Below are 27,374 nucleotides of genomic sequence, written 5' to 3' on the forward strand. Positions count from 1 at the left end.
AATAGTGGATGTACAAAATCAAAGAAACTATGGAATCAATGACCATTATATTTCAATTGAAATATGTATTTTATACCCTAAAAAACACACACACACACAACAACACATTGACTTTAGATGACTGGAAGTTGTCACATACCATACGTGATGTGACCTTAACACAGGACAGTGCTAAACTGATCTCTGGGACACTAATAGTTTTTATACAGTTTTTTACCAAAAGGCAAGACCGTCATAAATAAGATACTGAAAAATCATAATTACCACAAAAAGGTATGTATCAGATACTAGATAACGTTCTAAAAGGCTCTAAACACCAGAGCGGTGGCCCTTGTACCGTAACTCAGATTCACTGTGCTGTTCTCCCTCTGCAAAGCATCTGCGCTGCCAGGCTCAGGGGCAGGCGTACCTGAGAAAGGCTTTTTCTTTACTGCCGTAAGAACATTTCGAATGAGCTCTACCCCCGTAACAGATTTTTACATGCACAATACAGTGTCATTAACTGTAGGCACCATGTCGCACAGCAGACGTCCAGAACTTATGCATCTTACAAACTGAAACTCTAGAGTCACTGAAGAGTTACTCCCTATCCTCTCCCCGCTCCCTCCCAGGAGTCCTGAGCTGTAATTCCGTCTTACACATCACACACGCCCCGCACGCCCCTTGGCCAAGTCAGGTTTTGATTAAACACAAGATCATCTGGGGGGGAAGTAAACAACTACACTCTGCACTGTCCTGATGATGATGATGACAACGAAGACGGTACATCAGAAACACGGACTAAGGAAAAGACTGTGCACTAGTGGCCTGCGGTTTTGTGGGTTGTTTGTTTGTTTGTTTGTTTGAAGAATCAGTTGCTAACACGTGGACATCACATTTCACATAAAATCTATATTTTCAGTCTCTGAGGTGATCAGGTTTAGCAACCCTGGCCTCGCTTTCATTTCCATCTGGCCTTTCTGAGAGAGGCACAGCATTAGAACAAACCTATGTGGAAAACAGCCACTTTAACAGAATAATAACTCTCTACCCTCAAATTACCTCAAATATCTTTGTCTCAGTAGACTAAGAAAAAATAAACGTGTGTGCTGCAGATAGGCAGAAAGGGGAACAATCCAGAGAAATACCAGGGGAAGTAAAAAGATACAATAAATGGGTCTCTAAAATTGAGGGCAATTAAGGACCAGGAAGGTGTTCCGGCCTGCAGAGAACTCCCTTGTTCCAAGAGTGGATTACTTACCTTCAGGACCACTATGTGTGGATCACGTCTCATAATCTATAGAATACAACTGCTTAACACTCTGCCACACCCACACCCACACCATCGTCCCAGGCCCTTAGGTTCCTGCTTCCCTCAGACAGCATCTGGGATGGACAGGCATATACCTGGACTGCAGGCTGAGAGGGCTGGAAGTGGGCATGAATTAGTGGTCTCTGCCATGAGCTGGACGCTAAAAACTAGTGAGAAATGCCGTGGCTTTGCCAACTCTACTCTACTCGAGTTCCACAAATAGCTGTTTTGTTAGCTGTCTTCAATTTCCTCTGAAAGCTTGTACAGTCCTTACCGTAGAGGGCTGTTGTGAAGAATAAAGGAAATAACGCATAAAGAGAAAGCACTCAGCATAGGTCTTAGCCTCCGTATAAATACGCAGATGTAATTTGCTACCAAACAGTAAGTTCTGTCCCTGTGAGGGGATATCTTATACACAAAGGGCTGCTAAACAGTGTCCACGCTAAACCTTACTTTTCAAAACTGTTTTCATAGTGAAGTGAGTCTGTAGGTCTTACAGAATACCTGCTGCCATACATCAAATAATAAGAGGCATCCTACTGTACTTTTAAAAGACAAGGAGGGCTCATGTACAAATGAATACTCATGCTGTTTTATCTGCGGTAAGAAATTATGACAACCAAATTAAGATTAAACATTTTAATCAACTATAATAAACCAATCATCATATATAAAAATTCTGATTCATGCATCAGATTACATAAATTATACAACTGTCATGTTACATAATGCTTACATACATTGGAGTTTGTACCTGCAAAAATGTATACAAGTTACTAGAGCATTTTACTAAGTGTAATACTCTTCAGTTATAAATAATGCTTGTATCTTTCAAATACCTGCTAAATATATACATTTCTAGATCTGCAGCATTCTTTTTTTGTACCTCAAAATCAAACCACCCCTAAGATCGAAGATTGACAGGTCCAAATGTATCATTTGTTACAGACTTCAATTCCACTGTAAGAGTGTATTTTTTGACATGGAAAGTAAATGAAATAAAATGTCAACTCCAATTTAATGCTTGAAGAGCTTCTACACTTCTTATTAAGTACACCAGAAAACCCTTCTTATGCAGATTAATTAGTTAAGATGCTACCTATTGCATATTAAATACCTGCAATGATTGCATCTGGATTATTAAACTTATAAATCTGTGAACGCGGGGGCTTTCAGTGTGTGCTGACAGGCCCTTCCATGTACAATCATGAATCAGCAGCACTGCGATCCTTTCCCTTTTACTTCAAAGAGATCGAGGGAATAAGCATGCTTCGTATTTCATTTACACACACACGTGACACCAACCATACCTATAAGACATCAGAAAGCTTCACCTTGTTTTACAAATCCAAGGTAGGCTGCTTTTTCTAAAAACCTAAGAGGAAAAAAAGTTCTAGCGTAACAATTTCTAGATATATTAAAGACAGCAATTCTTTTTTTTTTTTTTTTTTTTTTTTGAGATTCTCCTTGCTAAAGAATAAGCACCCTTATGGGGGTGGTAGGCAGTGGGGTGTGAGGGCGGAGGAGTTGGTGAAGGATGTGAGGAAAGCAAGTCTGTCACTAGCGAGCTGAGTTTTACTTAGGTTTCCATTCATGAAACCCTTTTAAATACAGGCAACATTTTCACAGCTGGAAAATTACAACGAAATCTTCACTTACTGCTAAAAGCAATAGATGTAGTTATGTATAATCTATGGATAACACTACATTCATGGGAGGATGGCAAAACTAGGCTCAATGCAGAATACAGCAGCAAAAAGCAATACTTAAATATTTTTCATGAATGGGTAACACATCATTTTATATACAATTCTAAGATTTATTCCCTGGTATTTAATAAATGAACTTGAAGCCTAAGTGGTAGGACAGTTATGTTCAATACTTTGAAGCTGAATTTTAGAACTGGGAGGGGAGCTGGTTGTAAAACTATACTGTTTAAAAAATATTAGCAGAAATATTTTAAATTATGTAACAGAAGTATGTTAAGCTTAAAACAGGTTTGAGACTATTATAAACTCTGCAATTTAAAAAAATCCTCTTATTGGTGGAAATATTTTTGAACATGCCTTTTTTAAGCATAAAAGCAAAAGTAAACTCTGTCTATAAGTCTATTGTGCTGCGCGTTATTTAATGAGTACATATGTTTTATTTCCTTGTCTAAGTTACTAACAAAATATACCATTAGAATACTTAAAAGTTATAGTTTGCAAAAATAAACTAATGTGATCTTTTGGCCCTTTTTTCTACAACGCTAAAAATTAAAACTACTCTATTTGCACTTCTGCCCACAAACACAGGAAACACTGTTATGTTTACTTAGGAACTCATTTTTACTTTTTGTTTTTAGTTCCTTATATTGACCGATTATGAATATATATATATATAGTCAGTTTGATTCCAGGTCACGAGTGAAAGAAAGTTCATAAACGTCGGAACAGAACATTTCGGGCAGTGATAAATGCAGATTCAGTTTTCAATACAATTCTTGTCTCAGAATTAAAGATAAAAATATTGACGCAGTTATAACCAAATCATTAACGTATGGACAAGTCTAATCCTTAACAGTTTTTATACAGGCAAAGAATCCTCCTTAAAAATGAATTTCCTCATAAAAAGAATGGCAGTCCCTTAACCATACTTTTTCATGAGCTCTATTTACATAAAACATATCCCCAGTACAACACTAGCATCATGGTTCATTCTATAAAGAGTAAATTTGGCCAAAGCATATTAAAATATCTGCAGATAATGTCATAATACTGCAAACACATGGATTTTAGTACTTTTAAAAGTGTAAGAAGAGCCTCAGTTATACTAACAGAAAAAATACTAAGAATTGTGCAACATTTAATAAATGTTAACTAAAAATGGCACCAAGTTAAAAAGAACTACCAAGACCTCAAATGGGAAAATAAAATTCTATACCAGATTGTAAGGTTTATTACAGAAATTTAGAAGTGGAGGAAAAAGTCAGTGAAAGCTATTTCTCCTTGTCTCCTATTAAAAATTATTTGTACTTCAGAAAATTTTTCAGAATTTCAAAATTTATGCTCTCATAGAAAAACTGAAGAAACTCAGAAAAATACAAATAATAAGGGATTTTCGCTTGTGAATATAAGCTTGGCCAAGTATTATCTGATTCAAAATACTAAACTGAGCACAACTATTATATGCGCTTTGTATTTAACTCTCAATGAAGTCTTAGCAGAGATAAATATTAGACAGAAATGCATTTGGTAAAAGACTGGGGAATATATGTCTCCATATACAGGTGAATTTTTCATCTTAAATTTCCTTTAGAAGACACAGATTCAGTATTTCATAGTATGTATTTCAGACTTTTAAAGTTAAAAAATCAGCAGATGATTAGTAATATTTTTATATCATTTTCACTTTAAAGACTAATTCTGTACAAATATATAAAGACAATTCATGATAGTAGTCAACATTTTTGGTGAGCAGACTTAAAAACAAAGCTGACACAATTTTGTAATACTGATTTATTCTTACAGGGTGGCTGTAGAATAGTGTAAAATGTCGTGCTAGTAAAGATCTATTCTAAAAACTCAGCCCTCCTTAGTAACTCTTATTTTGGTTCAGAAACCAAATGCAACCATCTGTTCCATTATTTATGTAACTTGAAACCGAGCCTAATTCCTCATTCCTAGAATTTGTTCATTGCTTTGGGTTATCAGGCATCAGAATGATCACCTACTTCCCCCCCACCCTCCAAATTATCTTCAGATATAACTTCCTAATATTTTCTTTGCTAGTATTGAATATTTTAAAGACAATCAGAATCTCAACAAATCACACTTGCTTATCTTCTGCTTATAGCTCAAACAAAACTCAAATATTAAGATAAAAAATTAATTCAAGAAATTCATGCTGTTGCAAGGTTAATGAAGTTTCCTAAAATACATCGTTCTTTAAAAAGGGGCTTTAGATCATTACTTTTGGAAAAAGAGAAAAGATTTGATGCTGGAATAATATATAGTAGCAGCTTATTTTGAAACCAAGGTTCACATAGTCAAGAGTGATTTGAAGCAGCTTCTGTGTAACAAACCATTATAGTAGCAATGACGATTTGTTTTGCATTGACAGAGTACACATATATTTTGAAATTAAGAAATCCTAATTGGTATCCTAATTTTAGAGGCAACCAGTTGTCTTTATATGTTCTAAAAACACATGTATATATGAGGTATATGCATGTATTTTATATACAAAGATACATGAACAGATTATTCATGTATATATATGTATATAAAATATGAACTTTTTTCTTAGTAGTGTTTATAATGAGCAGTATTCCTGCAGCTAAATCTGTACAAATTGACTTCTGAGAAACCAACCACAGTATCAATTCTGCTTGATGAGAAATCTGTTCCTGAGGAATAAGTCACGTACTTCCGAAGATACTCCTAGGCCTATGGCAGATTAGTGGGCCGGCACCAGCACCTAAGTGAATCCTAAGGAACTGCTTGTTCATGAGAATCTGGCCCATCTTCACTTTAAAGGTTTAAATTATTTAGCTCACTTCAAAGGTCACTCTTGATAGTCCCTGCTAATACTTACAGGTGAAACAGTTCTTCACAATGAAGGAGAGTATGGAATGAAACCTGATAGTGTGGTCTCTCTCAGTAACGAGCTTTTCTGCTATTTTTTCTCTCTCTTTCTTCCTTTCTTTTCTCCCCAATTATAAATGCAGTACCATTGGCTTATGAACTAGTGGAGAACTTGCCAGCTTTCCTGGATGGTTCGTACGGCACTCTGAGAATACTGGGCGTCTCCTCCATCACCCTTACAAGGAGGTTGTCGATGTAGTCCTCCAGCTCCCGGATGTGGGAGTCTTTCCTCCTAAGGAGCTCTTTGTGTTTTACCAGCTCCTGCAGTACCTCCTCGTAGGTGAGACTACGATAGCCTGCAGTGGCATCAAAAGGGTTGCTGTCCTAGAGTAGGATAAAGACGGTCACTTTAATAGACAGCACATCAGGGGCAAATTATGAGTTATTCTGAAGTTCAACTGTTTCAAACCCTCATCAAACTCTTCTCTATCCTTGGCTAGAACCAGTGTGACAGTTCACAGAATGGCTAGCCAGCTCTGAGGAAAGGACTAAAGCAGATACACCAAAGCCTTGATTACAACCCTAAATTCTTAAATATAAGAAACTGACCACGTAATTTAAGATTAAGTTAAGAGATTAAATGCTCAATAATAAACATAATTAAAATAGACAAAATCAAAAGACCTGTAAGAATTAACTTTAGGAAATATAAGAAGCTATTGAAAACTACATATTTGGATATTAGTTTAGTCCTCGTGGAATTGCTTCCACTGAACTGTAGTTTAATGTTATGCCTTTGCCTTTTTATTGAAGATGGTTACAAGAAACAGCAATATCAACTCTGCTTCTCCAGTTTGCTATGAAATGTTGATGGCATTCAGAACTAAATCCATGAGCATCCTTTATAAGAAACTCCATGGGAGTAACTACTGTTTTAACTTACAGGCAAATAGAACCTTTTCTCCTCTGAGTAACTAGTCTATTTTCTCCTCCTAGTACTAATACCTATACAATTTATTTTATTTCCCTTTTCGCCTTGGTTGTCAGGAAACTCAAGAGTTCAACTACAGTCATGCTAACGCTTAAGATTAGTATATCTGCATTCTCTCCCATTTCACTTACTTTATTTTGTTTAACCTCATTCTATTGGTGAAAATTCTCTTAACACAAAGGTACAAACATAAACCAAAAATAGGCATTGATTCAATTCATTTTTATTACAAAGCATCCTAATATTAAAAGAAAAATATTTCTCAGAAATTTAATCAAACAGGCACTGTAACATCATCTATTTAAAGTGCATAATATTTAGATGTTTCATTATGTAAAATATAATGCCAAAATATAAAGTAGCAATCTTTATGCCTTCTTATACATAGTTCTATCACTACATTCAACAACTTAAAATGGTTTTCATCACTTTCTTTCCAAACATTTCCATTTGGCTTTAAAGAAAATAAACTAAAATACTGAGGAAATTGGCCTTGCTCTTAAGGACTAATAGTATCTAATCTATTCAGTGGAGGATGGAGAACGAGGACTGGTGAACGTAGAAAGGTCTTTTTTTTTCCTTTTTTGTCATAAGAATTAAATTTGTCTGTATTCAATTTCAGGATCTATTTTAATTTGCTATGCATCCAGGAGTTTTCATCAGTAAAGCCAATGTGTAACTTTTTATCTCCTCCTCACCAGGCCCCATGACTTTGCTGCACCAGAGAAACAAGCTAGAGCACAGATACCAATTTGATGCTTGTGTTACCCAAGCACACTCCCTTCTCTAGGATAAAGGCAAAATAATATTCCTGGCTGAAAACTTCTCCAATCCATAGAATCTCTCAGGTTTTGCAGAGAAAATATAGCTTGCACTAGGCCTTCAAAGATTTTGCCAGGCAGAAATGCGTAATGGGCATCTCAAGCAGTGGCTCTGCTTGTTCAAAGGAGGAAGCAAGGTTCAAGGCACAGAGGCTAATAAAGGTGATCAGTGGAGCACGGCTGGGAAATAAGGTTCAGGACAGGGCACAGAGAGAGAGGCTGAAACAGTGGGTTCCAAACAGACCATCAAGGATGTCTGATGCTATCACACTTAGTGTTATGGGAAATAGAAAGCCCATTGAAGGTTTCTAAACAGAGGAAAGATGATTAAAGCTAAGTTTTAGGAAAATGGCAGCAGTGGGTAAGATCATTTAGAGGGACCGCGATTAGTTACAAAGCTATTTAAATAGTAAAGACAAAAGTTAGGAGGAGCCTCTACTAGATTAACAGAATAGAGAGGATGCTAAAAGGAAGTTTAAAAATGACTCATTTTACCATTAGAAACTGGGTATAGATACAACTTTATGAATTAGATTACCTTTGTCCCCCAAAACATTCCAGAATATTGTTTTACGACAACTAAAGGACAATTCTGGAGATACGTGTTGGTTTACTTTTTATTCTCTTCTCTTTCAGATCAATTAACTTTTTTTTAGAATAAGTATACACACATATTTACTAGTTTAATTGGTCATAAGTCGTCTAGAGATACAAAACTTAGATTTTCCTAAACACATTCCTATTGACATTTATTATACGCAGCAGGTTTCTGTAGAAAAGATAAGACATACCATAGAGCTAAGTATAAACATTAATTAAAAATAAGCTAAAGTTTCTTACTTTAACCTAAGTAATTCTGCACAAATTTGAGACTGAAACCCACCTAAGTCTCACTTTCCTTCTCTGATAAATGAGATGTTCTCTAAGGTCCCTTTCAACTCTAACATTTCCTGGTCTGCAAAGAGGTCTTTCAGAACTGCATTCTAAAACAGTGATTATGTCCAACTAATGTGATTTAATTTTTCTAATACAATATTTACTGAAAAATAGCAGTTCTTGTGAGAACTGCAGGGATTAATGAAATTAAACTAAATGGGATTCATTACCAATTGATTGTTTTACCTTTTTTCTTAATTTAACATAATAATAGCATCAGACAGGGCCTCTCTTAATCAAATTATACATATATGAACTGATTTCTCCAAACTAATTAAGTGATAATATGCAGTTAGAAAATCATTTATATTGTTACATTTAACACTATACCAGTGCTACCAGAGAATGTAGTTAAAATAATTTTTTAACATTTCTCTACAGACAATGAGGATGAAAGACATGTCAAAAAATTCTTATTTTGACATAAGGAGTTTAAATTAATGCCATGATACAAATCAATCTAAAATGTAATCTCTCAAAATAATCAAATATTATCCCACAATATTGTTCAGCACTTAAGATATAAGCCATAATCTAGAATATACAAATCCATTATTTGGCTTATTTTTCCCCCTTACAACCATCTAATACTTATGGATAAACAGATTTCTTGGAAATACAGTTCTGACCTTTTCAATAAATTTTCCATTTATCCTTTTATGTGAAAAATTTACCCCAAATTTCTGCATCAAGTTTTTATGCAAAAAAACATCTTAGAAACACATGTACTATAAACTATATTCTGGAAAAGAATATAAAATAATTAAAAACAGTTTTATGCTTAGTTCCACATTTTATCCCATATTTGAAAATCATGTAAACCTTCTAATTTTAGGCATAAGATTCTTAAATTGACTAATATACTCAATAAATACATCTATCCTTCTGTTTGTTGATATAATTCCAAATAAAATAAAGATTAATATTAACTAAATACAGTAGGAAATTAAAATATTTTCTGGTTACAAAGATTATTTTGCTTAAAGAGGAAAACTCTCAGGCAAATGTAAAAATGAATTATTCTTTCAAAAGATACTTTTAATACTATTCTTAGAAAAACTGAAATTGAGAAATCTCCAAACTGGTAAAGACTCAAATAACCTAACATGGGACTCCTAAGTACTCAACAGTTTTTCCTCTAGCACTCCATATAGATGGCACATATGTTTTTAAGATGTCTTCTTATATTGAAATTTAATGTAAATTTTTCTTCTCTCTTCCCGTTTCATAACCAATCCTTTTTCATTCCTACCCAAACTCTGTTAAAAATTTCCATATGCAGATATAAGAAAATAAGAGTTGGGTGAGTGAACAGAATTATTACATTAAGTTGTCTAACTGGAATTTTAAATAACAGTTGTGCAAAATACTTTGAGAATTACTAGTGATCTATTTTTACTTTACTCACAGTCTAGCCTTTTAAACTAGGAAATGTATATTTTTTACAATATTTAAATTTCAACAAAAGCAAATTATCAAGACTCAAAATAACTGAAGATTTAAAGAAAGGTTGTCCTGGTAACCAAATATTGGTGGGGTACTAACTGACATCCAAGGCAACTAGAGGAGAGAGAGAGAGATAAGATGAAGGCTTGGCATTCTCTGATCATCTCATTATTGTTCTAATGAGGAACTTTGCTCTGGGAATATCATCTCAGCTACTTTCACATCTTTTGTGCTACTCCCTTCATCTCCCTTTCAGTTCTTAATTAGGCCTTAAAGAGCTCACACTGCCCTTTCAACTGGCTACTGCTCCTGTTTAAACACTGCTTTCACAGACAGGTGTTGGCACTAGCATATAAGACATACAAACTTAATTACAAAATACTATGTCCAGAAGGGGAAAAAAAATATAACTTGGTGGACAGCTATTATTAAAGAACTTAAGGTAAATTACTTCAAACATCTCATAATCTTCAACATAAAACTTGTTCAAATACTTTTTTTCAATAATGATCAGTATGAGGATGAGCTTTCTCCTCTTAATTGTATCTTGCAGTAAATTAACAACACCTAGTAATCCTTTAACTGTCATTTAGAATAGTTAGTATTCCAGAGAAAAATAATCACACATCAAGGATTCTTTTATCACCTTTAAATCCCTGAACTAAAACAATTTTCACATTTTATTTCTTTAAAGAATTCTAAGGATGCTTTTACAGCAATAAACTACAAGATTTGGAAAAGTACATTTACAAGCACATAGAAATTGTAATTAAGGTTACTTAATAAACAATAGCTGCACATTAAATCGATTTTTTGATGTCGCATTTTGTTTGAGATTAAGTAACCGCCTGATAGAATTCATTTTACTATCTGATCAAAGGCTGACTTCATATATTCTGACGTTTCTCGCCAGTCTGCCATAATATAAAGACTTGAGTATTTATGAAACATCAAAACGTACACATCATGTACATTAAAACAGCAAAAACACAGTACAAAGTCCTCTGCCTCTATAGTGTTTTCTACCATTTTAAAGACAAATGACTGCATTTAGAATGCTTTACACAACACCATGGTTTCTTCTCAGCCTATCACACCATAGAAGATTGTGATATGCTATTGCTTCGAAAAATTCTTATTACACATCTGGATCACACACATTAAGGACAGATGGTTCAAACAGCAACCACCAGCCTCTTGGAATAAAGGCTTTATTTCTGTTATTCAGTGAGAATTTAGTTTCCTACCAAGACATGTGCCCATATTTTTGTAAAGCAACTTATTCTCTCTAGGCTTAGTATAGTATTTAGAATAGACTGAAGATGTACTGGACCTCGGAACAGAGGTCGAAAACTGGACTTCAAATAACAATGAAATGAAGTTAAGATATCTGAATAATCCTTGCAAAATATGTGAGCTAACCTGGCTGGTCGCTGCGAAGCCTGTTAATATATTTGGTTTTGTTCTGACTTGGAAGGTAAGTGTCCTAAAGGATCTTTCACACACACTCCTGGTTAAATGGGTCTCTGGCCAGGAAGCTCTTCCTGCTGTTCAGTGTTCACAAGCAGGTTTACTCTCCCCTCAACCTGATTTACAACAACAGTAACAAAATGGCAGCTTTCTCCACATGCTCTTATTTCACAGCTATAATGCTGACCTGACATACAGCTTTCATATCGATTTTTAAACAGTCTGCAAACAAAACCTGTATATTCTAAATTGGCTTCAATTATAACTATGTTTGCATACACTTCCATAGATCATACAGAAGTCACACCCTATGGTATATTAAAGATAAAGTTTGAATTTTGCTGTTTTTCTTTCTCCCTAAATCATCATACTAAGCTATAATCTGTGGATAACTGAGGGATTCAAGGAGACGGAGGCCTTTTTAGAAATATGCCCCAGACAGAAAGACAGCTTGTGGCTTGGTTTTTGGTAATTCTCTAACCCCCTCTGCAACTTACCGGGATTTTCCTGAGGTCTTCATTACTTGTCGGATTCATATGAAAACTGAGCAATAAAAGACAAACATAAATGTTAAAAGCGTATCATAGTACACGTGGGAGGAAACATAAAAACAGGACATTTTAACCAACACTGCAATAACAATTTCTAAACTCCTATATTACCTGAGTGAGTGAAATTTAATCCAGGATGTAAAAGAAAAACAATATTTACTAAACATTCTAAAGCAGCTACAATTTTAAACTTTGAAGGAAAACCCTTCAGTATTATTAGAACTGAAGAACTGTACCTCTAACGTGTACTTTCTAAACATCTTTAAATATAAGCGATTTTACCTAGTGAGATGCTTTATAAAATTAAATTCTATAATGTTATTATTCATTTTATATACACACACTCACTTACCTTAGGCCTTCTGATATAAAACTACAGAGACTTAAATAAATTTAGGTTGGGAAGGCTGTAGACTAAAAGAGTTGAAGCAATCTTTTAAAACAATTATTTCTATAGGTATTAGAAAAATTAACCTTTAAATGTTATCCTATCAAGGAGAATGAATTCGGAGCTGTGTGAACCATTTCTGTCATTAATGAATTTCTAAGTAGCTGGTCTTCAAAATTTAAATACCCAAATGGACCAAAACAAAACGGATTTCTTGCATGCACAGAGGACGAAAACATCACAGCTGAATGCTATAATCGTTTTCTTCTTTGAAACATGTCCATTAGGAAGGGGACTGGAACCAAAAAGAAGCTAAACTTCAAAGCCATCTGGTGAGTAAATATTTCATCGTTGCTATTCAAGTTTAATTTTTACCCGGCACTTAAGAGTATTAGCCATTAGAACCTCTACAAAGCATTACTGTCCTAGGAACCTTTTTATTCCAAAAAAAAAAAAAAAAAAACCTTAACCGTAAAATATATTTTTTCGTTATCTGTGCTTTATCAGCCAAATAACTGGAATCCTTTGAAGAAATTCACTTTTAAAACTTTTGACTGTATGCACAAAAAGTCTGGACACTGAAAAGTATCTATTATTACAAGTACATATCCCCAGCTGTAAATCTACAGGGCATGGAGGCATGTACAACCACCTCAAGAGAATTTCTCACATATCCAACGTTTCATTTGTTATGACTAAGATTTGTAGTACTAGCTTCCAGAACCGGTTGCTGACCTTTTCTACCCAGAACTCCTGTGGATAAATCTGGTATTTCAGTAGAGCTGGGTGACATGGTAGGGAAGATTGAAACAGGTTTTAAATACCTATGATGCACCATTTACAGGCCGACTCGGCTGACACATTTTCTTATTCCCTGTACCTCACCGTCTTTATGGTGTTCTGTATGGTCCCAGACTAGAGTCACTGTACCGGCAAAGTCTCAAAAGCCTGACAGAAAAGTGGCTTAAAAGAAAACAAATACAAACCCAGAATACATTATCACGTGGTACCCCTAGGCCTAGAGTGCCAAGGGAGCAGCTGATAACATGCACAGTTCTCAGCCTCCCTGATTTTCAGTCCAAGGAGGTCAACATCAGGGACCAGTGGGACTAATCTCTCCTTGCCCCGTGATCTCACAGCATGTTGCTCCTCTAATAGGTCAAGAAACGCATTCTGCTGCATCTCTCTCCATCCGACTGTGACATTCTCGAAGACAAACTGATTTACGTTCAGTGTAACGGCACACTGTACTGGTTACAGGCAGAGAAGTGCTTGAGGGCCCTGGAACCACGTGGTGTGAACTCAAATCCTGGTTCTGCCCTCTACTTACTTGCCTTTGAGTGTGTCTGGGTTCCTTCCTCTGTAAAATGGGGATGGTAACAGGATCTACCATGTAAGACTACTGGGAAGATTAAATGAGTTGACCACATGTAAAACACTTAGCACAGTGGTTAACAGACAGAACATGTTCAGTAAATTATTTTAATAAACATTTGCACAGCACTTAGAAAGTGCCAGATGCTGTGCTAAGCACTTTACCAAAATTAACTCATTTAATCTTCATAACCCTTAAGGTAGGTATGATCTTCACTTTCAAAAGAAGGAAATGAATCACAGAGAGGTTAGGTAGCTTGTGTGAGGTTGTCCAGTGGATGAGTGTTGGAGGTGACACAGTCCTAGCCCTGTTTTCTGCTCATAGATCTACCTAGTGAGCACAGACCGCACTGCTGAAGTCCTGAACACACACGACGCGTGGATTAATCAGATGTTTTGAGTAAGCACACAGGAGAGATTCCCTTGTAGGGGGAGAGCACCCCTGAGAGTTAAATTCTTAGACCACCCAGAAAAAGGAAACGTTCTATCGCAGCATTAGTCAAGGAAGGTCTACTAAGTCAAGGAAAAAGTAGAACTTAAAATTACATGACGGTTAGGTTCGGCAGGCCAGAGAAAGAGGACTCTGAAGACACATGCTGTCTGGGGCTGCCAGACAGCGGTGCCACTGCAGGACACGGAGCAGACTGGCACACAGGCAGCAGGATGGGAAGGAGCCCCTGAAGGGTTGTCATGCAGACGATGAGGCTCTTAGAGCTGATCCATAGAGCAACAGGCCATTTTTGACAAATTTAATCTTTCATAAATGTTATTTAGATGTTTCATATCTATCCTATCACATCTTTGAAGAATAAACAGTATTATGACTGTACAAATTTCATTATATGTCTCAGGAAGAAATTATTGAACTGAGAAATAGAAATGCTGGTATTATATTAATTGTAATAAGAGTTTTGAAGGAACAGACATTTAGGACAAAAATTTTATCAAAATCACGAACCTAACCATATGTACTATCCAACGTCTTCAGCCTATGGGGCTAAAGTGAAACTCAGTGACAACCTGCAAAGTGTCTGAGAATTCTCAAGAATGGTCACAACTGTAAGGGAAAGAGGTATGGAGCACAGTGAGCCCCAGCTCTTTGCCATTGTACCTGAGTGTAACCTAAGCTCGCCCACACTCTCCAGCAGCCCAGTGCAGCGCTCTGAGGCCAGGGCTCTGGTACTGGCCATTGTCTGGAATCTAAAGGCAGGACCCCGCCCCTGTGTTCGGCTTTATATTCACAAACTGACGTGTCAAATACATGACCAACTCGGTCAGTCACAGCTGCTTTTTTTGATCTGTCCTTAAGTGGGAAAAAAAAAGTTAACTGAACTGGATGAATTAGCTTGCGGAAAAATGTCTCTATCGAAGTGTGGCACCAATCTGTGCTGTCCTTCTTTTCGGACTGCTTCCTCATGTCAGACAAGATCCTGAGTAATGTAGTCTGCTCAACTGAGTTGTTGACAGGTTAAGGAAAATGGTGTTTTTAATCATGTATAAAAATAAACTTAGACATGCTCACACTGAAAAAGTCTACACAAATTTAAACTTCAGAATTCAAAAAAATTAATCTTTGAAAAATCAGAACTGAAAGCGTTTGGTGGCAGCAGGGGGTTCTGAAGTAACTTTGAGACTGATAAAAATATTTTTAAATTCATATTTTAAAAAATAATTTAATAAAATGCTTTACCTTAACATTCTGAAGTCTTTAGGTTTAATAAAAGCTTATTTTTTACCTTGTGATATTTCCAAATTTTAAAGAATTTTTCCTGGTAAACTCGAAATTTTAAAATTAACAGTACTCAAATGTATTTCAAGGTATCATTAGTATCTCTTCAATAACGTCACATTAATTTACTTTGAAGTTAGGATAAATAATAAGTAAATTGGTGAAACTTGAAACTGTCCTTCAATTTCTGCTATGGACTAGTCTTCCACAGATAAGCCAGAAAAGCAAAGCAACATTTATAAAGTGATAAAACTGACCACTACAGAAATCACTAAAGCATTTGTCAGTGATCAGAGTTTTCTTCTATGTCCTTCCTTTTCTCTTTTTAAAACTCTTTTTGCTCTCTTTTGGAGCAAGAATACCTAAGAAAGGGAAGAGACTATTAACAGTGAAAAAGTCTGTCATGACCAAAAAAAAAGCCCACAGAAGAACAAAGATCTATTAAAACTGATTAACTAGCTGCCTTGTCAGTATAAGACAAGGCAAACTGTGTAAATTCCTGGCTCTAGGGTTTTAAATCTTTCAAGGAGAAGTCACGTAACAACACCTGAAGTTCTTTCCAAGGCATTTAAAAACAACTATTATTACATCTTCCATGATACCTCTTTCCAAGCCCTGTTACTGCTGGAATTATAAAGCTAAGTCCACTTTGGCCTACAACTTGACTCATGTTGTATTTAATAAGTCAATTCAAGTTATTTGCAAAACTCAGGAGGTGTCCTGCTTGTCTGGGAGGTGGGGCAAAGAGAGGAAAGCAGAGTGGAGGAGTAACGTTCTTAAACACCATTCAATTTCTTATGGTGTATAGGAAATAAGTATAACTTTATCACAGAAGAACTTCGGACATGAATTCTTTTCAAAGGAGAGTATCCTACTGATCTTCTTGTTTAGCTGGCAGAGTGCGCTCTGGAGACCTGGAGCTTCACTTTGGTGACAAATGTAGTTGAGGGGGAGGGGCGTAAACTGAGAACTATAACATAATACAAAACTTTTAATGAGTCTGAAAAGAAGAAAAGAAAAATACACCATTTACAGCGAAGCAAGGGCAGAGAGTAATGACACCGGCCTAGCAACGACTGGTATTACTGGACTTTAACCATGAGCTCAGAGACAGCTGGTTTCAAGCAGGCCAACACAATTTCCTGAGGATTCTTCCAGTCAGAATGACTACGAAAAGTGCAAGACTTAGACAATCTTAAAGAGACAGAACGAAGGCTGAAAAGCAACAGGTATTGAATTGTTTCCTGTTTGCCTCTCCTGCTCCATTCTGCCCCTCCCTGCACCCCAGAAGGCTGATCTCTGGAAAGGGTATCGCCTGGGTCCCCTTGCCCATTGGCTTCCAGTTGTGCTCTGCCACTGGGAGGCACCTACGAGAGACTGGAGGACAGAAAGAAGGGGAGACAGGGTATTTATTCCAGCCCCATCCTACCAACCTCTTCAGTCCCCCTGCTGCACTGCAGCTTTACCAGTAGCTTCTGTACAGACAGCCACAGCTGTTCGTTCACACCTAAGCATGGCAGTCCCTTCCAGATACTGCTGGTCCCTAGTGCTCTACTATCCCTTCCTTGGTGTCCTAACCCTAGCCACCCCTCTATAAATGATATCTTCACTAAACTTTCTTCAATTACTCGTTTTGAGTGTGTCATTTGTTTCCTGCTAGGAATTTAACTGATACAAGAATATATAATAAATGCCAAAAACTATTCACTTAATAATTTAAAATAGGAGAGAAAGAAAGGAAGCCAAAGAAAACCTGCACTTCTGAAATGGTATAACTGAAGTGACTGGGATTTGAATAGTACCCCTGCACATTTATACACTGCCTTACAATTTATAACACATTTTCACAAACGGAGTTTCTCTCAACTGAGGAACAGGAATCAATAAGGTGGGATGCGATCACTCACAGAAGGATCTCATCCCACTGAAATTCCATCTGATCCATCTCACCTTCCGATTCTCCCACTCCGTCACCCCTTCAGACCTGCTCTGTGGACCCCCACTGTCATCCCAATTGTTTCCTAACCTGTTTGTATTTCCTCACCCGTCTCACCAGAGCATACTTATAGTCCATTACCCCTCAGATGTTCCACCACTTTTATTTTGCCAATCTCTAATCCCTCCCATGTCCCTCACAAGTAACTCCTGCTGTCTCCGTTACTTCACTGCCTCACCTTTTATAACCTGAAACACATCCCCCCACAACCTATACTCACGGCCAACAAACGATTTTTACTTAAGGTAACAGCCTCATTCTCTTTAACCTCTCAGCTCCCTCTGATGACTGTTCTTTCTGAGACTCTTCCCCTCTGTGATAAGTGGTGGTCTAAATTTTCTCCTATGTTTCTGATTACCTATCTTCTTCCCCGTTTCACCCTAGGTGGGAAACACTAGCTATTTCTTTTAATCTTTTTTTTTGCGGTACGCGGGCCTCTCACTCTTGTGGCCTCTCCCATTGCGGAGCACAGGCTCCGGACGCGCAGGCTCAGCGGCCATGGCTCACGGGCCTAGCCGCTCCACGGCATGTGGGATCTTCCCGGACCGGGGCACGAACTCGTGTCCCCTGCATCGGTAGGCGGACTCTCAACCACTGCTCCACCAGGGAAGCCCCAACACTAGCTATTTCTTAACGTTCTGTTTTCAAACCTCTTTTTCCACTCTACCTTGGAAATCACTACTTCAACTGCCACCATTATATGGACGGATGATTGCTAAATCTTTGATCTTCAACTACAATCACTTTATCCTTTGCAATACCGCCTTTACAAATGTCTGTTTAAAGTCTCAGACTGGATATCTTACCTGCACTTAACTTGTCTCAAAGTTCTCCCAAACCAATCATCATCTTGACTTTTCTATCAGTTCTGTTTCTTCCTTCTGGTACAACCAGTCTCCTGATCACCAAAGGTGAAGCCTCAGAGGCACCCCTGACTCCAGCCTCCAGCCTCCAGCTTGTATGCCTCATCAATAACCTGCCAAATTCTCCCCATTCAGCTTCTGGACATGGATCTCTCATTGTTTCCTCACTACTCACTTTCACAGCTACCTTTCTGCTCACAAGACCACATGACCACCTAGACTATAACAGCCCAGACTGCTGTAATAGCCTCCTCTCAGTCTCTGTCACTCCTCCTTTGTCCCATCCAGCCTATGCAACATGGCTGGGTAGGACATTCTAAAGCTAAAGTCTAACCTCATTATTCTTCTGTCAAAAAACTTCTGGGGCTTCCCTGGTGGCGCAGTGGTTGAGAGTCCGCCTGCCGATGCAGGGGACACGAGTTCGTGCCCCGGTCCGGGAAGATCCCACATGCCGTGGAGCGGCTAGGCCCGTGAGCCATGGCCGCTGAGCCTGCGCGTCCGGAGCCTGTGCTCCGCAACAGGAGAGGCCACAACAGTGAGAGGCCCGCGTAACGCAAAAATAAAAAACTTCTGGCCTCCACCTTCCTCTGGAACAGTAACAAAATTTCTTGGCCTGGCTTTCAAAGCCTATTGGGCTTGACTATACTTATCTTTCCAAACCTATTGCCCACCACCCAGTACCCAGGTACAACCTATTAAAGTGCTCTAAATTTCATATTTTATTTTTAATCAAGAAATAGACATTTCACCACCTATTTCAAAGAATTAGGATTAAAAGAGAGTTAAAATGAATGTTTTGTATGACGAAGTGCTATTCCAATTTCAGATATATGAACCTAAATACAGACCTTACATAAAAATCAACTCAAAATTGATCACAGACCCAAATGTAAAGCACAAAACTATAAAACTCCTAGAAGATAACACAGAGAAAATGTAGATGATCTTGGGTATGGTAATAATTTTTTAGATACAACACCAAAGGCAGGATCCACGAAACAAAGAATTTATAAGCTGGACTTCATTAAAATTAAAAATTTCTGCTGTGCGAAAAACACTGTTAAATAGAATGAAAAGACTGGGAGAAGATATATGAAAAAGACATATCTGATAAAGGACTGTTACCCAAATATACAAAGAACTCTTAAAAGTAAACAGTAAGAAAAAAAATCCAATTTAAAAATGGGCCAAAGATCCCAACAGATACAAAGATACACAGATGGCAATAGGCATAAAAAGGTGTTCCATATCATATGATATCCAGGAAAAGCAAATTAAAACGAGATACCACCACACACCTACTGCCATGGCCAAAATCCGCAACACTGACACCACCTAATGCTGACAAAGATATGGAGCAACAGGAACTTGTACCATAAGATCCAGCCATTGCACTCCATGGTATTTACCCAGCCATTGCACTCCATGGTATTTACCCAAAGGAGTTGAAATGTGTGTCCACACAAAAACCTACACACAAATGTTTATAGAAGCTTTATTCATAACTGCCCAAACTTGCAAGCACCCAAGATGTCCTTCAGCAAGTAAATGGATAAACTAGTACATCCAGACAATGGAATATTATCCAGTGCTTAAAAAAAGAATGAACTCTCAAACCATGAAAAGACATGGAGGAACCTTTAATGCATATTACTTAGTGAAAGAAGCCAATCTGAAAAGGCTACAGACTGTATGATTCCAACTATATGACATTCTGGAAAAGGCAAAAACTATGGAGACAGTAAAAACATCAGCAGTTTCCAAGGGTTTGCGGAGAGGGACCAGTCAATAGGCAGAGCACAAAAGATTTTTAGGGCAGTAGAAATACTCTGTATGATACTATAAAGATGAACGCACACCATTATATTAATACATTTGTCAAAAGCCACAGAATATACCACACCAAGAGTGAACCCTAATGTAAACTATGGACTACGTATAATTATGACGTGTCAACGTAGGTCCATCAATTTTAGCAAATGTACCACTCTCGTGGGGAAGGTTGCTAATGGGAGAGGCTATGTGTGTGCAGGTAAGATGTATATGGGAAATCTCATACCTTCCGCTCAATTCTGCTGTGATTTCAAACTGCTCTAAAAATGATTTTTTTTTTAAGTTTGCATTTTGGCTATCTATCCTAATCCCTGGCCTCCCCACCTCTTTCTACTACAAACTGCTTAAAGGAAGGAATGATATCTCAATCTTTTCAGCCCTAGCATCTGACATAGTACCTAGGGTATGGCAGATGCTTAACAAATGTATGCTGAATAAATTAACAGCCAGTGCTTAATAAAAATTGGGCTAATAGTTGACTGACTAAATCAATAGTAGGTCAATACAGGTTTCGACAACAAGGTATCAAGTCCCCAAAGACCAGAGGATATCATTTTTCTGAATAACAAAGATCACTTTTATCTAGACCTGACAGCACATTAATGGAATATTTTTCCATCCTTTTTAAGACAGAAAGAATTACTGATACTTAAAACTGCCAATATGAATTGAAATAAGTTTCAAATTGGTGACTTCTAATATAATCCATTCAACTAGCCAGTTTATCCAGTTTACCAACCAAGTCTACCAGTTTAGGTATTTGACCACAATACAGATTCAACTGACAATTTTCTGGTAAATCCTGAAAACATTTATTCCATAGAGGTTCAATGTTAAAGGAGTTTAAAGAAATGTTCTTAATGATTCCTTTTATAAAAGCCCTAAAAAATGAAGTGTCCAAAGAGAGTTTCCACTAGTAAACTCAACCTTTAGCACATTTCAATTATGTCTATTACACATGCAAATAGGGCTTAAGAGCCACAGTGCAACTCAATACTGCTTTTCTTCCTTTCTGTTTTTTTTTTTGGGGGGGGGGGGGGGGGGGGGGGGGGGGGGGCCCAAACCGCACCCAAAGCCAGCTTTCCCAGCTTCATCCCCAGAGAGAGACTAAATCAAATTAATGCTATTAGAGATTAAAATACTCCATTATCTCTCTTGGGACTGGGCACGCACACTAATACTGCGATGGCAAAACAGAACCTAATTTATAAATGTCTATGGGGATTAACAGTAATTTACTTATTATTACTCTCACAGGATATCTTTTATGAGATCTGGTAGGCAAGACAATTAGGAAATTGTGGTCAGTGACACCAAAGATCATGGACAGCAAATTCAGACCTAACTGGTTTTCCATCATGAAACGGTAATGACGATACTGTTGAAGAAGTCCTAAAACTTGAAGACTGAAAGATATCCATGAAATTAAGGCATGTTCCATCAAGAATATCACGTTCAATCAAGTTTAACTTACTATTTTCTCCTGGTGAAGAAAAGAAATGATTATTTAAAATACAGTCAATCAAACAATTCACAAATTTCCAAACATAATCTGTATGAATTCCAAAAATTCTCCATTTCTTTACAACTAAGCTTCTCAAACTTTGTTCTCTTTAGTACCCCTGATCCATGAGAATAAATCTGACAAGCATAAAATTGCCTCGACATCTCAAAATTTAACTTAAAAATTCACGTAGATTTTTACGTTTTACTCCCTATCATAATTGTGCTTCTCTTAATAGAAAAAGAATCTTTTCTCCTTAAATCTTTAGGAACCTTGTCACTCTGGGAAATTGTGTTGTGATTATCCTGTTGCTCTGAGTAGACCCTGGTCCACTGTCTGCCATATATCCACTAGAGTCTATCTGAGGGTACAGGGGAGTGGAAAGCAAGTTGTTCTGTTTACTTTGGAAGCCAAACAGTGAAACTGGACAGAAGCGATGAGAACAAGGCACCAGGGCCCTTGACAGGGCCTGACAGAGCACAGGCTCTGTCTGCGATCAAGGCCAACCCAGCATCCCTGATCAGCCTTTTCCTATGAGGAGAGGTTGAGGACAACCTGGGCAGAGGTAACTCTTCCAGGAAGGTGGAGGGCGAAGCAAGTTGGCTCACAACACCCTTGGCCAAAAGTACCACAAGCTGGCTCTGTACTCAGGACAAAGCCAAGTTCTGGAAAAGAAGCCTTGGTGCCCTCTGGTCACCAGGAAGGCCTCCAATGTTCAAGAACACCCTGCAATGAGGCCCCTGGCCAGAAAGCAACTGCTTCCTTAACCTGTCATCTCTGCAGACCCTTCAAGGAGAGGTACTCAAGGCAGCCAGACTTCCTGGGGACCCTCCATTTGGTGACACAAACCCCAAACTCCTGTGTATCCTCCTTGGAAGCAGAGCTGCTGGGGTGACTGGGGGATTTCTGGCCATGCTACACCCTAGGCTGAAAAGCCCAGCCTTAAAACATTCTTGGCAAGTAAGAGCTGGTTTCACAGGGCTACGAAATTAATAAAATTTTGCTAGAAAAGAATTTACTGTTTTGTGTTAAGATACACTCTCCAGCCCCCTCCCCAAAAAAGATAAGTATACTGATTTTACTGGAAATTATACATTATACTATCTCTCAGAACACTGAGCTCGGAGACTACTCGAGTAGAATCTTATACTTTTGGTTAAAAAACAAAGACAAGGGCTTCCCTGGTGGCGCAGTGGTTGAGAGTCCGCCTGCCGATGCAGGGGACACGGGTTCGTGCCCCGGTCTGGGAAGATCCCACATGCCGTGGAGCGGCTGGGCCCGTGAGCCATGGCCGCTGAGCCTGCGCGTCCGGAGCCTGTGCTCCGCAGCAGGAGAGGCCACAGCAGTGAGAGGCCCGTGTACCGCAAAAACAAATACAAAAAAAAACAAAGACAAAAGAGTGTACTTTCGCTGACAAAGAAATGAAAGAGCCAACTTCTAAACCTTGGTTAGAAGGGATATACTACTACCTGTGTGAATTTCCTAAGGCAGGGACCCTCTTCCCAAAGGGATCTCTGAGGAGTTTTGGTAAGCGGCATTTATCTTTCTTACTATGATAGCTTTGAACAATTTAATTTGAACTCAGTCTTGTGAGTTTATGAAAACCTCATCATCCTTTAAGGTAAAGCCACAGCTTAGATATTTACCCTGCACTGTCCTTATTAGTGCTATGCGATAATTTCTGGACACAGGATTTTATAGCAATACTGATTAGAATACCTTTGCCTTGAAAGTCATAAAATAAAATTTCTACTTAATACAGGGAATACTTTTACTTAATTTCAATGTGGTTTAGTTTATTTCATCAAAGATTATTACTGAACATACATCTTGAAAAAAACTTTTATCCAGTTTATTGTTTTCTATCAAATGTATGTCCTTTATCAGTCAGTGAAAAACATGAGCTCCTAACTTCTTTTATTTACGGTTTTTAAAGTTGAGAATCTATTGTTACTTGTAAATAATTTCATTTAACTTATTTAAACCAATTGTTACAGATTCTGTAGATGCTTTGTAATAAGATCATAGCAAGAGTTACCATTTCCAGGTTTACCATGTGGCAAACCTACCTTCAGCACTTTATGTGCCTTACATCATTTAATCTCTTCCACAACACAGCAAGGTTGTTATTCCATTTTACAATGAGGCTTAGAAAGGCTAAGTAAGGTCATATAGCTATTCCAAAGACTCAAATCCAGACCTGAGTCCTAAACCTGAATTCTTAAACCTATCCTGTACTCGCTTTAGGATATTCTACTATTACTGTATTTAGATATTCTATTACTATATTTATACTTTCATGTAACACTGAAAAGTCCTCCGGTAGAAGTAGTTAATCAAATATACCTTCTGAATCAAATATTAAATTATGTTTGGTATGATTTCCATTTTAAATTTATTTGGGGCATTTAATTTCTTTTAAAGTGAAAAAATCTACATGAAACAATATATGGTAAACCTCAAGTAAACAAAATATGTGATTAACCTGAATACCCCCATTCCCACACCAGGCTCCATAACAAAGAGGTTGTTATACTTAATGCAGAGCTGCTGCAGGGCACTCACTAATTGGCTCCTGGTAGCCTAAAGTAACAAACATACTTCCTCAGGAACCTACCAGGCAGGGAAGGACAGACAAAGACTATAGTTCCAACTAGAAAAGCAATGGTAAAATTAAGTAGTTAGCAGACAACTAATGATATAATAGTACACAGTCACAATTTATAAAACATTCCTTCCAAACGCATCTCATAATTTTTAAAATAAGCTTTCTTGCTATTTACTAAAACAATTGTCTATCTGCTCATTCCCCAACGTAAAAAGTCATGTTCAATGGTCAGGAACAAAAGTTCAAAGGCCTCTTCCTTGAAGAAGCATTTCCTAATTTCTAGCAAGCTGTTCCTCTCCCTTCCCGCAGCAAATGCTGTGTTCAACACAGTTCACTCTGCCTGGATTACAGGTCACTGCTTACACATCCCTCTCCCTAGTTTATGAGGCTACTAGTAACCTATGAATCTTATCTTCAACCCATCCAACCCCTAGCCCTAGTAGAGTTTTACAGACATGTTTGTGAAAATAATTTTTAAAATTGGCAATTTGAATTAAGTTTTATCCTGGACAAGGTGATCCATGTAATTGCTATTGAAGTGGTAGTAGCACTTTTGTCAAAAAGATATGTAAGCTTAAAATAAATATATAAAATACATAAAACATTTTTACTTGATGTATAAATATATTCAAAATAGTTACATAATACTGTAGTTTAATATTTATGTTCTTACACATTTACATTATAATTATTATCTGTCATATAATAATACTGAATTATATTGAACACATCAAATAATCAGGTAACACTGCCACCATATATTAAATATATAGAAACAGCACCCGTATTTTAAAAATTAAAGCTTTACTGCTATGAAAAAAGGTAACCACAGGTGATATGGTCACAGTAGTCCAAAAGGAAATGTTCTAAATATAGAAGCAGGAGGCCTGGAAAAGTGGTATACAGAAGTAAGGGAAAAGTATAAAAGAAAGAAGTTATTCTCTGAGTGAAAAGCTAACAAAAGGGGGCAAGGTTTGGTAAAGCCAAAAGCCACTGGAGAGAAATACATGGAGTAATTACAGTGTTAAGGTGAACACATTTTAAATGCATTAAGTCCACAAGCAGTTACAGAACACATTCTTGTGTTCAAAGAAGCCAAAATATTTTCCAGCTTCCAAAAACAAATTCTCAAGAACTGTTATTATGTTGATACTAACTTGCTTGTCTCGAATAACTCAAAACACATAATTCCTATTCTCTAAAAACAAAATTCTAAAATAAACAAGACAGCACCTCATTAAAAACACAAAAAAACGTAGCCCTCTCCATCAAGACTGAAATGCCAAGTTTGATTCAAGACTACAGACCTGACATTGCTGTAATACAGTTTTTACAGTACTGTGATTCATCAAATTGAAGACACCGATTGAAGACACATCATTGGAATAGTCCTCCTTGTTTTTTCTCCTTTACTAGTCCCCCACCATCCCTCCCCTACACACACACACACACACACACACACACACACACACACACACACACACGCAGAATGGTTAAATCCCATCTATATTAGCCCAGAAATGTATCTCAGAGAGGCTCCCTTCTTCTCCATCCTTACTGTCAAGTGACCTCCATCAACTCTCACCTCAACAATCACGGCAACTTCCCAACTTGTTCTCTTGCCCCAAAGCCTCCTCCCTGTTCCCACTCCTGGCCCCAGCAGACCCCCCCACCATGCTACAGAGTTATCTAAGATATTACTCTGATCATATCACAACCCAACTGAAAAGTCTTTCAAAGTACCCCAACGCCTATACAATATCCAGTCCTGAGCATGGAATTCAGACCTAATATTTACATGACTGCTTTTATGAGCTCTAAGAGCAGGATTTATATCTTAATAACCTCTGCTGTCCTTGTCTATAGCAAGTATTGCTCTATCTTATTAAAGTACTGCTGTTCATCCAAAAATAATAAAAATGAAAATATCATTTGATTATCAGATCTGAAATTCGGAAAAAGTCATACTGATGGCCTGGAGCAGCCACACGTCGGAAGCAATGGAATGAATCAGACCTGCAGGGCTTTCTTCATATTCTTAATCTTCAGAGTATAACATGTTTATAATAAAGGTTTGCTGACTGGGAGTTTTCTGAACCAGAACTCGATTCATACTCCAACAATTTCAAATTTACACTGGAAATGATTAGACCAAGTATCTGAAATTGGGACTCTCGAGTCTCAGACTTAAAGGTACCATAAGATCATGACTTGAGGGGCCTTTGCATATTATGTAAAAAACAAACTGAGGAAGGACAGTCTTCTCTCTGCCCTAGATCCTGACAGTCTTAAACTGGACAAGGAAAGTAGACTGCCAATTTGGAATAGACAATTTTAGCCAAGAGGCCACAGGTAAAAAGTAAAAAAGTCTAAATTTAGAATCACGTAATTTATGTCTCACCAATGTATTGCTCTTAAAATATACATGTTCATTAATGGAAATTAACGAAGATTATTAATCTACATGTAACAAGCTTCTCTGCTTGTTGATTTTGCAAATAATCCTCTCAAATTCTATCTTAAAGCAAAAAATTTATATATGATTTACAAAAATTAGTGCACTAAGGTCATTGGAATATAATCTTAATACTCTCCTATCAGAAACTTCAAGAAGACTTACATACTACAACTTGTATTTGATCATATCGTAACAACCTGTTCTCTTTAACTATTGGACTCGCTATGTGTTATCCTGTGTCCAGTGCCTAAGAGCTCGTTAATTACCTAAACTATATCTCCATAGGTCTTGTTAATTACCCGTCTCCTGTCTCAGAGGACCTTGTTAATAACTTGTACAGTCTCTCTAAAGAGGTCCTAACAACACATTAAAATTAAAGATGCTTTTCTTTTAGCACCTGTCAAGTGCTGTAAATTGAGAAATTTTCACATCAGTTTATTAGCCTACAGTAGTTTTTGTGGATTTTTTTGGCTTGTTTTCTTCTCTCACAGATTCTCTGTGTATCTCAATCTCTCAGCTCAAAATAATAATAATGATAATAACTTAG

The 27,374-nt window shown here is 37.3% G+C and overlaps 1 protein-coding gene across 3 annotated transcripts in view; it reads right to left on the bottom strand.

Moving 5' to 3' along the window:
* Positions 1-1,915: 1,915 nt before the first annotated feature.
* RAB11FIP2 (RAB11 family interacting protein 2) overlaps positions 1,916-27,374 on the bottom strand; it is a 40,995-nt gene continuing 15,536 nt past the window's right edge. For 2 of the 3 annotated variants that reach the window (XM_024756001.1, XM_024756003.1), the window contains exons 4-5: positions 12,021-12,066; positions 1,916-6,243 (exon numbers count right to left, since the gene is read on the bottom strand). In XM_024756001.1, the coding sequence (XP_024611769.1) occupies positions 6,013-6,243; positions 12,021-12,066 (277 nt within the window). In that variant the 3' untranslated portion in view covers positions 1,916-6,012. Of the gene's footprint in view, positions 6,244-10,006; positions 10,168-12,020; positions 12,067-27,374 lie in introns of those variants that run through there. The other variant, XM_024756002.1, reaches the window with a different exon arrangement.

Source organism: Neophocaena asiaeorientalis, unplaced genomic scaffold (genome assembly GCF_003031525.2).
Source record: "Neophocaena asiaeorientalis asiaeorientalis breed wild unplaced genomic scaffold, Neophocaena_asiaeorientalis_V1.1 scaffold85, whole genome shotgun sequence".
Lineage (NCBI taxonomy): Eukaryota > Metazoa > Chordata > Mammalia > Artiodactyla > Phocoenidae > Neophocaena > Neophocaena asiaeorientalis.